The following is a 14,498-nucleotide window of genomic DNA, read 5'->3' as shown; positions in this document are numbered from 1 at the left end:
ATAAGATAAGCAAACACAACTTGTGAAGTGTCTTACTGGTCCTTTATAAATTCTCGGTTGACTTTTCTAATACCTTACACCTGAACACTCTGGTGTAGTCTGAAAACTCACGTTATTAGTGACTTAGTGACTTCAGCTGGCTGTTAAATGCGGCTCAAGATGGGCCATCAAGTGGCTTATCTCAGTGCTGGAAAAAATAACCTACCCTCAACTCACCAGCAACTATTATTTTTTTTAATATGCTGATTCCCATGTCTCCTCACTGCCTTAGGCCAGAGTACCCCAAATGCTTGTAGTATTCGTCTGAGGATTCTGAGACAAAATCCATGCTCAGCTGGAGAAGAGCAGATCCCTAGTGCACTAAGGATAAAGGCATCAAGGGTGCATGTATTATTTTATTGGTAATATATGCTGGTCAGCAAATATTTGGTTCTAACAGCCACGACAGGGACAGCACCATGTGCTCATCCCTGGCAATGAAAAGAAAAGAAAAAGAAAAAGGTCACAAGAACAAGAAAAGCAGTTCCACTTGCAGAAGTGGTTAGAGGTGCCATGAAGGAACGCGAATGCTCCAGATTGACGGTTCTACCTTTCTCTTGATTTATTATGTTCCCACATCTGCCTGGCCAATCTTCTCTCCACCAACACCAAAGTTACAAACCAATGCTTTGATCGCCCATTTGCTCCCTTGAGGCCTCTTGATGATTTCTGGTTGAGCCTTCCGCTGTCCATCTTGAAGGCCCAAGTCTTCCATTCTTCCAGGGTCTTCATCCCCATGACACTGTATGCCCAGAAGCTACTCTTCGACCATTCCTGTTCTCTCCAACCATCTTTCTGTTTTTTAATTCCAAGAACATGAAATTTTCACCTTCTAAAAATCTTTAGAGACAAGATGAAATTCTTTCTTTGCCCACATGGTCTAGAAATGACATACCAACAGGTACCACCTCTCTCTCTAAATGCTCCCCCCAAACACTGAAGCATAAAAAAAGAACAAGTAAGTTCAAGGGAATTTATGGGACACTCCAAACTGGAGCAGAAACTTTTGCCTTTTGAAGCTGTCCACCGCTTTACTTTACCTGGCTTTTCTTCCTCCCCTTCAGCGAGCTTGCTCTTGGGAGGAGTTTCCCGGGTAGAATTCACAGCTCGACGAATCGGCATGGTGTTATCTTCTACCTTCTAAGAAAAGAAACGGCCATAATCACACATGCAAACAAAATTTCTCTTTTCTCTCTTTTTCAAGGGGCCTAACTGGGTGTCAGAAGATGTAGGAGAATTCTTCAAGTCGACTCCAGGATCTGATGCAAATTACTTTTAACAAGGTTTTTTGAAATGAAATATGATTCTTAAGAAGTACTTTTCAATGTATTTTATTTTAGCTAGAATTTCAAATGGAAATAAGTAATTATACTTGATTTGGAATAAATTTAGGTTTTCTCAGGAGTTTGAGGGGAAAGGGAAGATGAAAAGAACTTTGTATCTACTTGATTTGTTCAGATTCACAACCCAGACTCCCCCAAGTAGAGGAAGGAACAGGTACCAAGAAGGACCCAGCAGGGCCTGAAGTCAGGGACTGATCCAAGAGTGAAGCTTCAAGACTGTGTCAGCCCCTACCTCACCTAACTTGTCCGCGTGGATCAGCTGAGCTCCTACTATAAGTGGGAGTGCCTTAGGATGGACGAGTTCACCTTGAGACGTATCAGTCGCCATTTAAAATAATTTCTAGGCCCGAGTACAGGTTACACTCTGAAGCCTCTGCTGTTAACCACAAGGATTTTTCCTAGTGGTTTCAGTGTGGTGAAGAATCAACCTAAAGCACAGAAAAGACCTGGTGTGAAGATTAACAGAAACAAAACTAAACTAAAACGTCTAAATTTAACATACATCCAAAGGGAAAAAAAATTCACTATAAAACTTATAGTTAAGCGACAGATGACTTGGTCAGTTATCATTCAGAAAGATAAAATCACTATCAAAATATAGACTATGTAAAAGCAGCGACTAAGACAAATGCACAAGCCACAGCAGCTGTTGCACCTTCCACATGAACAAAGGCAACAAGGACAAGAAGCTCATAAGGAACCTAACCCCATCCCCTCTGCTAGTATCAGGAACTCAGAAAGGACAGAATAAGGAGACCTAGAAATAGTTTAGTCAATGTTTACTCAAAGATCAGTTTACTAAAGAGAGAGGCTATTGTTGTTACTGTTCTCAAAGGGGTCAGGAAACTTAACTGTAACCTTAACTCCATCTCCATCAGAGAAGTAATACAAGGGCAAAAATACTGCTGAAGAACATGACAGTCTAAGAGCCTCCAGACTCAGAAAAGCAAATTCAGACCATCACCTAGGAGAATAAGTATGCCTCTAAGACCTTATTTGTCATACTTCTAATGTTAAGTAAAATCAGCACAAAAGAACAAAATTAAAGATTTAAAAATAAAACGCATGTAAATCACTCAAATTTACCTGATCATTAATACCCTCTGCCCCGCCCATCCTCATCTGGGCCTCAGTAACATTTTATATAAAAACTCTTCCAAAATTTAAGAAAATAATCAGTTAGGCGTTTAGATCTTTGTGCTACTGAACATTAATGAAGACTTGGGAAAGAGCAGACTCGTCATTCAGCTTCTACTTTAAGCTCTAACCCTGTCTAGGAATTTAAGAGCTTTCAATTTGTCAGGTAATAGTTTGAAGCTCCAAACATACAGAACGCTTTCACGTTTACAGGGAAAACCATTTTATGGGAACACCAAGAGCAATGCCAGACTTGTGAACTATCCGTCAACTGCAATGAAAGGCAGCTGAAAGAATTCAAGATCATATAATATGCTAAAAACTTATTATTCAAGAGTAAATTAGGAATATCCACGAATATTTAAAAATTATTAACTGTTACAAAAACTACTTAAAATGCTCACATAGCAGTTCACTTCAACAACTATAAAACACAAAAATAAAAAGTTTTCTCATTTGTGAAAAGTTGGGTTTAAGGGCATTATTTAGGTTTGTGAAAGCTAAAAGTCTATCTTGGAATAATTTCAATACATAAACTTGCTCCCTCACCCAACTAGAACTTACATAATAATACATTTTCCTTGATTTAAAAAAAAAGCAAATCTGATGATACTTTTACATGTAAATACCATACAGAAGTAAAACTTCATGATCAGGTTATTCTTGGTGAAGTGATACTGCTAATGAATTCATCTTTCTTAACCCATGATAATACTAGCTAGGTTGAAAATGATACTGCGAAGTCAGCAAAACCTTCAGCAGTCTGTTCATAGAGGATCTTTAAAAAATATTTTCCCTGTAAGTAAAATACTAAAAAAAAAAGTCAAAACCCTTCCAGTCAACTCTATATTTACTAATTGCTCAAAATTGAAACAAACAGGTTTTAGAAAAGGAGTGGGGGTGCAAAGGAAACTACTCTCAATGCCAAGATGACAAAATTGACTGAAGTCAGGGCAACAAGTACATGGTCCATAAAGACATTAGACATCATTAACCTGAGGACAAGAATGTTAGTTTAAATTAGGTCAGGTAAGAAGTATGCCCAGGGTGGAATAACTGAGAAATAAGTTGGTTTGCCAATCTTCCTGGCTGCATCCACCAAAAAAAACAGAGCCTGACACTTTCCTGCTTAAAACCTCCCCATCACCACACCCCCTTATTTCAGTAATCTCACCCCTTACTACTCCACCCATCACTCTACTCTCTTGACTCCAAACACACAGATCATCTTTTGGTCCTCAGTGTGTGCTCTGCACATGCTCTTCTTTTACACTGCAACATTCTTTTCCTAGACACTTCAATTAGATTTGTGCTCAGGGTCACCCCCTCAGAAAGCCCTCCCATCCTTCTTATTCTTTTTCAGGTTTCTTTATATGGCATTTGTAATAGCATTTAACACCACCTGTAATTCAACATACGTCTATTTACTTTTTTATTATGTGTCTCTTCCAGTGAAATGTAAGCATTACAAGGGCTAGGACTAATTCATCACTGTATTCCCAGCACCTAGAAGGATGCCCAGCACATACTGGGTGCTGGATAAATATTGGGGAAAAAAGCTGAATGAACAATGACACCTGACAGTACTTATTACTATATTCAGCAAGTGTGAAGAACACTTAAAAAATAAAACCAAATATTTAAAATTTAATATAAATATTAAGAAACGTTTGCCTCAGCTCTGTATTTCCTTAATAAAGGTCATGAAAATAAAGGCTTCAGTCTATAGCACTTTCTTTTCTTTTGGCCTCTCCCGTTGCGGAGCACAGGCTCCGGACACGCAGGCTCAGCGGCCATGGCTCATGGGCCCAGCCGCTCCGCGGCATGTAGGATCTTCCCGGACCAGGGCACGAACCCGTGTCCCCTGCATCGGCAGGCGGACTCTCAACCACTGCGCCACCAGGGAAGCCCTATAGCACTTTCTTTATAATAGGTTGGTTAATGAGTTATTCCATAAGTTCACTGTTCATCACAAAGCTAACAAAACTATATGAATGGTTAATTCATACTACCTTAACATCACAGGTACTCATTAATTTAACTTTTGTTGCTACATTTCTGAATGATCAGACTTTTAGGCCGCCACACTTGTTTCCTCTCAGGAATCTTATCTGGCTGGTTCACTGCTGCATACTTGGTGCCTAAGAAACATGCCAGGCACAGAATAGGTGCTTAATAAATATTTATTAAGTGAAAGAACGAATAGACGAAACTTGAATAAGTTTTTCATCTGGGTTCTTATATGTGCCATCTGAGTTTACCGGTGGTATATGTGGTCTTTCTGTGGTCATCAACCTGTTTTTAAAATTTAATGTGAGATTAACATAACAAAGATTTGCTTTCGTCAAGGGAAGTGCTAAGTTGTTTAAATGCAGGCAATAAAGAAAAGGTTGTAAAAGTAGAAAGTCCGTAATTTCAGAGTTTTAATGTACTTTCTCTACATTGAGAAAGCACTAGAAAAATAAGTAGTTCAACAATGTATTTCAGTTTACTGATATCCTTGAAAGTACGCATTTTAGGGAAAGTATTATTTCATATTTTACCATAAAATGTACACAAGACATTATACATTATAATATCATTAGCTATGCACTGATTACATCAAGTTGTTCTCAATCTAAAATCTTTAACTATATTCAGACTTAACAGGTAATGTCACAAAAAGCATGCGTATAATTAGCTAGCAACTTCTTTTTCACTTTTGTATTTCAATATATCAGTGTCTATATTGGGCACAGATGCTATGGACACTACAGGGATCTATTCCTAAGGCACGCACAATCTAACTGGCTAAAGAGTTAGGATTTTCATCTATACACGAAGAGTTCAGGACACTTTCTCCAAGTTCTCGCCCTCAATCTTCCAATTAAGCTTAAAAACAAGGCCAAAAATAACCCCTAAAAATGTTACTTCTACTTTGAAACACATTACACTAAACTTTTAAAAAGAGCAGTAAGAATTTTAAAAGTTCTTAACAGTTTTATGCCTATGCCAGATTAAACAAAACTAAACTATCTTCCAAAATAAAACTAGACACGTGTAACTTCACTCTAAGGCCAGCTTTGTCCATAAAGTCCCAGGTGAATTCCTAGCTGTACTTTTAACTAAATTCTCACTTTTCAATGTAACATAAAGTCGGGAAGCATGATAAACAACAGAGAGAAAATGTATACGCGGAAAGGGCGGTAAAGTTCACCTTGGCCGTCCTCTGTGCAGGGGTGAACACTCCCTCAAAGTGGTTAAGTGACTCGTCCTCGGTCACAGACATTGGTCAATTCGGTATCAAAATCTCAAATCTGGGCCTCTCACTTCACCACTCCTGCCTCCAACTCTTTACAAACACCCCTATTCACACGTTTGACTTTATTAGCTAAAATCACATCATCTAAGGAGCAGTGACTAACAAGCTCTAGGAAAGCCATACGGGAAAACGAAAGCTTAGGCCCGCGTCGCGGCGGCAGCGGCAGCAGCAGCAAAGGCTTTTCAGGGGCGCCAACAGCTGACACCGAGCCCAGACCGCCGAGAGAACCGGTTAGAAAGACCAGCAGAGACAAAGGCGGGGAGCGGCCGGTGCGGCGCCGAGCGCAAGGCGCGGGGGAGAGCGGAGCCAGGATGAAGGCGGCGAGGCAAAGAGCGGCGAGCTCAGCGGCGGCGGACACCGAGGTGCGCGCTCATTGCAGCTGACAGCTCGGGCTCCCGCTCCGGGATGCGCGCGGGGAGGCCGACGCCGCGACCCGAGCGGCGCCCGCCCGCGCGACGCAGAAGGCGGCGGACCGCGAGTCCCACCTCTCGGTGAACTCACCGCTGGGAGCTCCGTAATGGCGGCGGCGGGGGCGGAGAACCCGGGGGGCGGGTTCGCCACAGCCAGTCACCGCCGCCGGCATCTTTCGAACCGGCTCCGAAAACCGCTGAGAGTGGGGTGAGGGGGAGGGCGGGAGCGGACAGCGAGGCCCACCGCGGGCCTCGGGAGCATGCGCAAAACCTCAGCCAATCGGAGAGGGCGGGAGGACGCTGGCGCAGGCGCGCTGGGACGCAGGGCCCTAGATCAGGGAAGAGCTCCCCAGCCTCCCCAGTCCAAACAAAACAAGGGCGGGAGCGCGCGCGCGAGAGGGTCCCGGAGGAGGCTTCCAGGAGAGGGGCAGGGGGCTAGGTCGCAGTGGGGGGAGGGGAAGGGGGCGGAGCGGTCGGGGAAGGCAGACAAAAGGCACCACCTCCAGGGACGCGAGCGCCCCGCCCCCTCCTCTCGGGTAGCGGCGTCGGCGCCCCGGGCGAGCGGCCTCCGCCACTCGCCCTCGGGGTCCAACGGGCCCGCACCCACTCCCCACCCGCCTTTTCCGTCCTGAGTTACCTCTGCGCTCCCCGCTTCCTGTCGCCCGCGTCCCGCAAGGATTCTCGGCGCCGCTCCCGCTGCCGCTCGTCGCCTCCGCCGCCGCTGTCCTCCAGGCCCAGCCGCCGAGCTCTGCCGCCCCGCCCCCCTGCCCGCGGCCCCGCGCGCGCGCCCCCCAAGCCGGCCCCGCCCCCGCGCGCGCCGGCGGCCGCACCCCCAGCCCGCGGGAGCGGAGGGAGCGCGCGAGGCTTGCCTCCCCGGTCGGGCGCGCGGGGGCGCGAGAGGGCGCTCCGGGATGTGGGGACGCCCGGGCGGGGTCTGTGTATCCTCGTACCTTCCACCCGGCGCTTCCCGGGTGGCGCCCGTTAGCTTGGGCGATGCGGTTTCGGTTTCTCGGAAGGGCACTCTTTTCACTTAACCCTTCTCTACTCTGGTTCAGTCCCTGGTTTTGGCGATCCGTCTGCCTTTAGAGGGGTTGGCATTTCCCGCTTCTGAATTTAGCTACAGCACAAGAACTACACTTCTTTGAAGGCGGTTGGAATAATTAGAAACCCAGAGAGCGGAAAATTCAGTACCTCACGTTCTTTTCCATTAAGTATCCATACAGTACAGGGTAGTATAATAACTCAGGAAAAGAACTGTAAAAGTTGATTTTCTAATCAATGAAACGGTCTTCCCTGGCTCCCTAATCTGCATATGCAGGGACGGTTCTCAACAAGGAAACCGTGGGATTGGAAAACGGAATTCCCTTTGGATTGCCATTTTACGTTGGTATCAGCGTACTTCGGCTTGTATGTACTGTTTAAAAATGTAACTTTTCAAAGTCGGTTTGGGAAAATTCGATGTACCTAAAGTAGTAGGTGTTTTGTCACGGATAGAGGGGGTTCGGGTAATGATATAGGGAAATAATAAACACTACAATTGCCGTGAGGCTCAGAGCAGTGTGACTAGCACTCAAATGCATGTGCCTGTCATGCCAAAGATTTATTATGAAACCATTTAAGCACTTGCTAGTCCAGTCCTCAGGCTCTGGCATTGCCATTAGCACTTTAACTGTCTCACCAGCTTTCCCAGGCACAGCCATACACTCCATCAGTTCCAAAGGGAGGTATATAAAAATTTAACCACCACCACCAAAAATTCCTTACAAGGTGCGTGTTACCATTAATGTCCCGATGGCATTACCAATGCCCTGGCACTCTGGGGTCCCATTAAACATGTTCACAAGGTGTTTTGGTCATTTTGTGCCCAAACTTCATCCTGCTCACTTCCTTTCTTATCAACATTTCTATCTTTTGTCTCCTTTTTAAAAGACTCTTCCATTTTTATGTGTTCATATGCTTAAAACGTCCTACCTTTCTTCTTTTTCCCGGAAATGTCTTTAGCCCCATCTCATGCAAGAAGCTGACACAGATAAGGGCAAACTAGATTTCTCCACTCCACAGATTTTTGCTTAAAAAACACACACACAACTTATCTGTTGTTTACAACATGTACACCCAAGGAGGGAAAACCCTGAAAAAATTCTTTCTCCAGAGTGTGCGCATGGAGGCGCTTTGCACACAACCGCCCCCCAACCATGCACTAAAGCTACCACTCACTGAAGTCTGAAGCTGTTTTTCACTTCCAAAGGGATTTGAAGTTTTTATTGGACATGTATATTGCTTAAGGCATTTTACCTCTGCTAAATGTAACATCTGGTCAGTTTTGCTTTTTATACTTAGCCACATCTGAGTTAAGACTCCATGGAGTATGGTTTTATAGTTTATCTCACTTGGCTTTCTTTGAGCTGTACTAGTAAAAACATCATTCAATTGTGTTTGTTAAGAACAGATTTACATGATGAATTTTGCACCCTTTACTTAAGCTGTTAGGCTGTTTGATGTTCTGCACCGAGGGAACACACATCTTGGCAAGTTTAAGAGCAGCTCAGTTCTTATGGAGTGTGTGGAGTTTATGGTCAGAGCACCAGTAAGACCCTCTTGCACAGAGACCTCTCACACTGACTGATATCAAAGTCCCTGAAGTTCCACCATTCACTCCTTTTAATCTCTTCTATAGCAATTTTATTTATTTATTTGGCGGTACGCGGGCCTCACTGTTCTGGCCTCTCCCGCCGCGGAGCACAGGCTCCGGAAGCGCAGGCCCAGCGGCCACGGCTCACGGGCCCAGCCGCTCCGCGGCATGTGGGATCCTCTCAAACCGGGGCACGAACCCGCGTCCCCTGCATCGACAGGTGGACTTTGAACCACTGCGCCACCAGGGAAGTCCATCTTCTATAGCAATTTTAAAGTGCTGCTATCAAGGAGAGCTAACATACAGGTCTCAAACTGATAATTCAGAATTCATTGTTTTAACCTCTGAACTTGAGAATCTAAAGCTTTCCATTGGACAGTCAGGGATCAGAAGAGTAAGAACTCCGGGTGTCTGACTAGAGGAAGAGCTTCTAGGAGAGAGAAAGGAGTAAACGTGCTGTCGTCTGTGATGACTTCACACTTTTGCCCAGGGCCAACCAGCTTACAGGAGTGACTCTGGAGTCCCAGAAACATGAGGAAATGTAGGGTTTTGTGAACTAGAAAAGCAAGTGTTAAGTCCCCAAAATGGATAACTAATAAGAACCCGCTGTATAAAAAAAAAATTTTTTTTTTTAAAAAGTCGGGCTTCCCTGGTGGCGCAGTGGTTGAGAGTCTGCCTGCCGATGCAGGGGATACGGGTTTGTGCCCCGGTCCGGGAAGATCCCACATGCTGCGGAGCGGCTGGGCCTGTGAGCCATGGCCGCTGAGCCTGCGCGTCCGGAGCCTGTGCTCCACAACGGGAGAGGCCACAACAGTGAGAGGTACGGGTACCGCAAAAAAAAAAAAAAAAAAAAGTCCCCAAAATGCAACTGCATCATTTCTAGTTTTCAACAAAAACACCCATTTTCTTCAGAAGCCAAGTCACTGTTGCAACTTTAGCATACAGCAAGCTTTGCAGACTTCATGGCCTGTTGTCAGTGTAATAGGTTTTTTGCTATTCCTCAAATTTAAAGCTAAGTGATACTTAAGTCTGTTAGGCTAAAAGGTCTTGTTTTGTATAGAAAAGCAAGATATGTGACTTTGGAGATTTAGGCATAAGGATAGAGGAAGTTGAAGCAATTGCAGATTCCAAGAATATTCCAGACCACAGCTAAGGACACTGCCTCACAAAGTTGAGCATGAAAGATACATCAAGCTATTTTACTCACATTCCACCTCGTGTTAACACAGATGTTTGAAGAATAATTCTTGATTGCCTGGTGGGGAGAGAAGTTTCTGTTCCTAGCAAGCCTGATCTTCATTTTCCCCACAAATCAAGGCTAAGGGCTTGCAATTTCACACAGCAGTAACCAAAAGCCAGGCTGGAGCTTTGATCCCTTAAGAAGGTATGGTCCTGGTAGGGTTGGGGTCACCTGACTTTTCTGGTTTCTAGCCGGAAAGACTGGAAATGGCCCTCAATTTGGCTGCAGCTTGGAAAGGGATGGTAAGAGAATTAATTTATACGATTAGGCAGAAAGTGGAGACTGATGAAGAGATTTAATATTACTTCACTACTGCCACCCCCTTAATGGTTTTCTCTTTTATTGTTTGTTATTATCTGAGGCCAAGACCCTGGTTTAGAGATAAGCAACACCCCTGGATTCTCCTCTGATGATGTTGAACTTTCTTCTACTCACTGGTGGCAATAATTTTAACTCTATTCAGCATAGCAGTCATTGAACTGAAAAACTTTTTTCTAAACTCTGAAAAATTCTGAGTCTAAAATATGTCTGATCCCAATCGTTTTGGATAAAGGATCATACATAGATCAGAATATAAAAACCAAATACATTTTACAAAATAACATTTTCTGTCGTATGTCCCCCCCTTCTCTCCCTCTCTCTCTCTCTCTATATATATATTTAATGCTGGTTGTAATCCATTAATTTTGTCATTCACAGTTTGAGAACCTCTGTCCTAGATGTCATTAGCCCTTCAGTGTTCAATTGGAGTCAACGTTTCTAGCTCCTTGAGGGGGTCTGAAAAGTGTTAGTGCCAAGAGTTTACTGTCATTTTGAGGATAAGGGTTTTAAAAGCTACCCTTTAAGTTTGAAGCATCTGACATATTGAGGTTACAATTCAGCCTTCAAAGGAACAAAAACATTTGGGAATGTTATTATAGGTGTCTTTCAGTGGGAACTAGAACCTAGAATTAAGGTCCCTAAGGTACTTAGTCCTGCCATCTCTAGGGAAAGCAAAAGGATTTGCTTTCAAGCCTGGTTCATGTCAGGTTCTGGGAATTGTATGTGTTGAACCATCTTTTACCCCTTTTAAACACCAGAGGCAAGACAACCGCATTTTAGACATAATAAAGGCACTCATTTATCCGATTTACTAAAAATCAAAATATATCCAGTTTTGACAGTGTAATAGGAAGTAAATTTGCCAACAGTACTATTCTTCTCTCTCCACTCCTACTGTGTGTCTTAAAAGGCAAATCATATTTGCGGGAAGATGCCTGAAGGGGAACCAAGTCTGTGATGGTGGCCAGAGATAAGTGAGAGTCAGATCAATGACACCTAGGGTGGTGACTGTCAGGGTTTACTGATGGGGAGGTTGAGAGTTAGTGGGAGGCAGGACGTTCAGGTTTTAAACCAGGAAAATCCCAGCAAAATGAGTTGGTCACCATAACACATCTTTCTTTCGTGGTTATGGGGAAGTTTGAGAAAGTTTCTTTATGCTTAAAGGGGAAGATATTTTTCCCAATAAAACCCAGTAATTTAAAGGAAAACATGAATCAAAATCTATGACTGAAAAGAAGACAGATTTTTAAAGTCAGAATTATGAAACTGGATCCATTTGTTTAAAAAAACACAAACCTGAAGTTCCAAAAAGAATGGTGATGGAAGGACCTCCCTGGCGGTCCAGTGGTTAAGACTCCATGCTCCGCTGCAGGGGGTATGGGTTCGAAGGTAGTGTAGTTTAATTTTGTATGTAGCTGAATATGACTAAGGTTGTGGAATGGGATAGAAAAAGAACATTGGACACAGGGAGGACATGCCCCAGGTATTCCAGGCAGGATGCTGGGGGCTTTATCTGATCTCCTTTAATTAATCCTCACAACAACCTTATGAGGTGCATGGTGTTTATAGATAACCTTAATCTTAGATATAAACTTAACTGTTCATTCTAAAGAGCCAGAACTTATTCCCATCCACTAAATTTTGGGACTGGAAATGATTAAAAGTACCGCCATTCCTTTTACTGAGTGACAACTTATTAAAAAAAAAAAAAAACATAAAAAAACCAACCAAGGTTGGTCTCTAGCGAATTCTACTAAATTGAGAGAATACGGCAACTTTCAAAAAGTTCCCTCACCCATTTGCCCAGAGAAGGTTTGTCTGGATTAATTTGTCACAGGACATGTTTAAATTCTACTTTTGCATATGAAACGGACTCTCACCATACCTGCCACTCTTTCTTCGTTTTTCAAATACACCCTGCATCCCCCCTACCACAGAGCCTTTGCACTCATGATCCCTTCTACTTGAACCCACCCCCTTAACTATTTAATTCTTTAGATTTCTCAGTTTAAAATTCTCTTCCTGAGGGAAGCATCCCCTAACCCCCTAGTTTACACAGGGCACCCATTATATGCTCTCATAGCACTGTATTTTCAAAACATGTGCCATTTGTAATGCCACATTTGTGTGTCCAACCAACACCTTGCAGTTTAAAAATATTTTTAAAATATCAGAGGACTTCCCTGGTGGTCCAGTGGTTAAGACTTCGCATTTCCACTGCAGGGGGCGTGGGTTTGATCCCTGTTCAGGGAAGTTCCGAATGCCATGTGGTGTGGCCAAAAAAAACAAAAGAACAAAGAAGATGTGAAAAAGGGTTGTAACATGACTGAAACTTAAAAAAAAAAAAAACTGAAAATATAAACTCTTCTCTAAACTGTTTGGTAAATCAGGTTATTTTCACCATTCCACAGTGGTCTCAACCCTGGCTCATATTAGTATCACCTAGGCAACTTTTTAAAAAAAATGATGCCAAGGTTTCATCCTCAGAGAGTCTGAAATAACTGGTCTGGGGTGGAGTCCCAGGATTTGTGTTTTTGAAAACTCCCAGGTGATTCTAACACACAACAATGCTGGGCCCCGTTATTCTATGTTCTAGGAAGCAATTAAGATAGGACAACCATTAGAGCTTTGGCAAAGATAGTTTCCTAGGACTTCAGGTCAGAAGACGTATTTTGATTAACAAGAGGTAAATATTTCAGAAGAGTCAGAAAGAAAATCACCGGTAGAACAAGTTCAACTGCTGGATGGTCATTTGTTTTGAAAATTTCAGAAAATCTTGATATTCTTACTTCTTCGAAAAGTTTAATATCCTATTTCACCAAGACTTAATTCACTGTTAAGCTTGGTAAACAGTATTTAAAGTGATTCTGGATGTGCTCATATGGTTGGCATGAGTGAACCCTTTTTAGAGAGGACGGTGGGGGCCCATACAAGTGAGAGTGAACAAATTAGCAGTAAACTAGCATTAGCATCAGAACACAAGTCTCCTAGCTCTAGTCAAGATCTCTTTTCCACTACAGCATACAACTTCTTCCTATATGAACTCTTGCTATCCACTCAGGTAACATGTTTTTTACTCAGCTGGTTCCTTCGATGGCCTAACTTGTTTAACTCTTTCATGTTTCCTGAATAAATGTAAGACACCACATTTACCTCGAAGTACTACTTTACTTGCATCTCATCAAGTTTTGATATGCAGTACAATGGTTTCCATTGCCAGGTAACTTCTGGTTATTTAGCAATTTCCATTATTATAATTTAATTGAGTTAGTCTCTCAGGTAAGATTTTAACACTGTACTATATGGTACTTTAGTAGATTGTCTGAATATTGTTAGCTAAGGGAAAGTTAAAACAAATTATCATAATAGGGAAGGAGAGGGAATAGTTCTAATCCTTTTTTCTTGTTACATAGGGTGAGCAAAAGCATAATTGTAATGTCTATAGGGTGAAGTCTTTTGGGTACCAGAGTTATCATATAAAAAATGAAGCAGTATTTGTAAAAAGTCAGTGTTCCTGTGAAACTGGCAAGATCTCACATTCAGTATAAAAAAAAAAAAAAAGAGTTTACAGTGCTGGCAGAACTAGAAGCAGAGAAACCCCAGTAGTAATGAGCTCACCCAGTGCCCAGATCTTGGTTTCTAAATACTATTCTCCTAAAAGAAACCAAGGCTCCTTGAAGAAATGACGGACTCTATGACTAGGGCAGGAAAAATACAAAAATACAAGATACTCCAGTGGCATCTTGTACTGTCACAAAGTAAGTGCTCTAAAAACAAACAGATGAAGAAATGTCGAAGAGACACATAAATCTACTTGAAAGAGCTCCCAAGGCCAAAGCTGGAACAATCTGGGTGACAAAATAATGTGGTATTGGATTATAACTCAAAGTGTAAGATAAATATACATGAATCTGTACTGATATATATGTATATATATAATAGTTATATATATATATGTGTGTGTGTGTGTGTGTGTGTATTTACACACGACTTAATAAAGAAACAAATAGAAGAGACAAATCTTTCTTGCAGGAGAATTCGAAATAATAAGCAGGTATCTCCAATTCCAGGAAGG

At 42.7% G+C, this 14,498-nt stretch overlaps 1 protein-coding gene across 8 annotated transcripts in view; it reads right to left on the bottom strand.

Annotated features, from left to right (window-relative positions):
• HP1BP3 (heterochromatin protein 1 binding protein 3) overlaps positions 1-6,992 on the bottom strand; it is a 38,177-nt gene extending 31,185 nt beyond the window's left edge. For 2 of the 8 annotated variants that reach the window (XR_009539068.1, XM_060141195.1), the window contains exons 1-3: positions 6,322-6,459; positions 1,615-1,810; positions 1,080-1,179 (exon numbers count right to left, since the gene is read on the bottom strand). Coding sequence is in view for 7 of the 8 variants with exons in the window: in XM_060141195.1 (XP_059997178.1) it covers positions 1,080-1,179; positions 1,615-1,710 (196 nt within the window). In the remaining variant the exon portion in view is untranslated. Of the gene's footprint in view, positions 1-1,079; positions 1,180-1,614; positions 1,811-5,715; positions 5,996-6,321; positions 6,463-6,867 lie in introns of those variants that run through there. The other 6 variants (XM_060141196.1, XM_060141202.1, XM_060141197.1 and 3 more) reach the window with 6 other exon arrangements.
• Between the last annotated feature and the right edge of the window lie 7,506 nt (positions 6,993-14,498).

This window comes from Lagenorhynchus albirostris, chromosome 2, assembly GCF_949774975.1.
Source record: "Lagenorhynchus albirostris chromosome 2, mLagAlb1.1, whole genome shotgun sequence".
In the NCBI taxonomy this organism is placed as follows: Eukaryota; Metazoa; Chordata; class Mammalia; order Artiodactyla; family Delphinidae; genus Lagenorhynchus; species Lagenorhynchus albirostris.
This window is presented reverse-complemented; position numbering and strand designations above follow the sequence as displayed.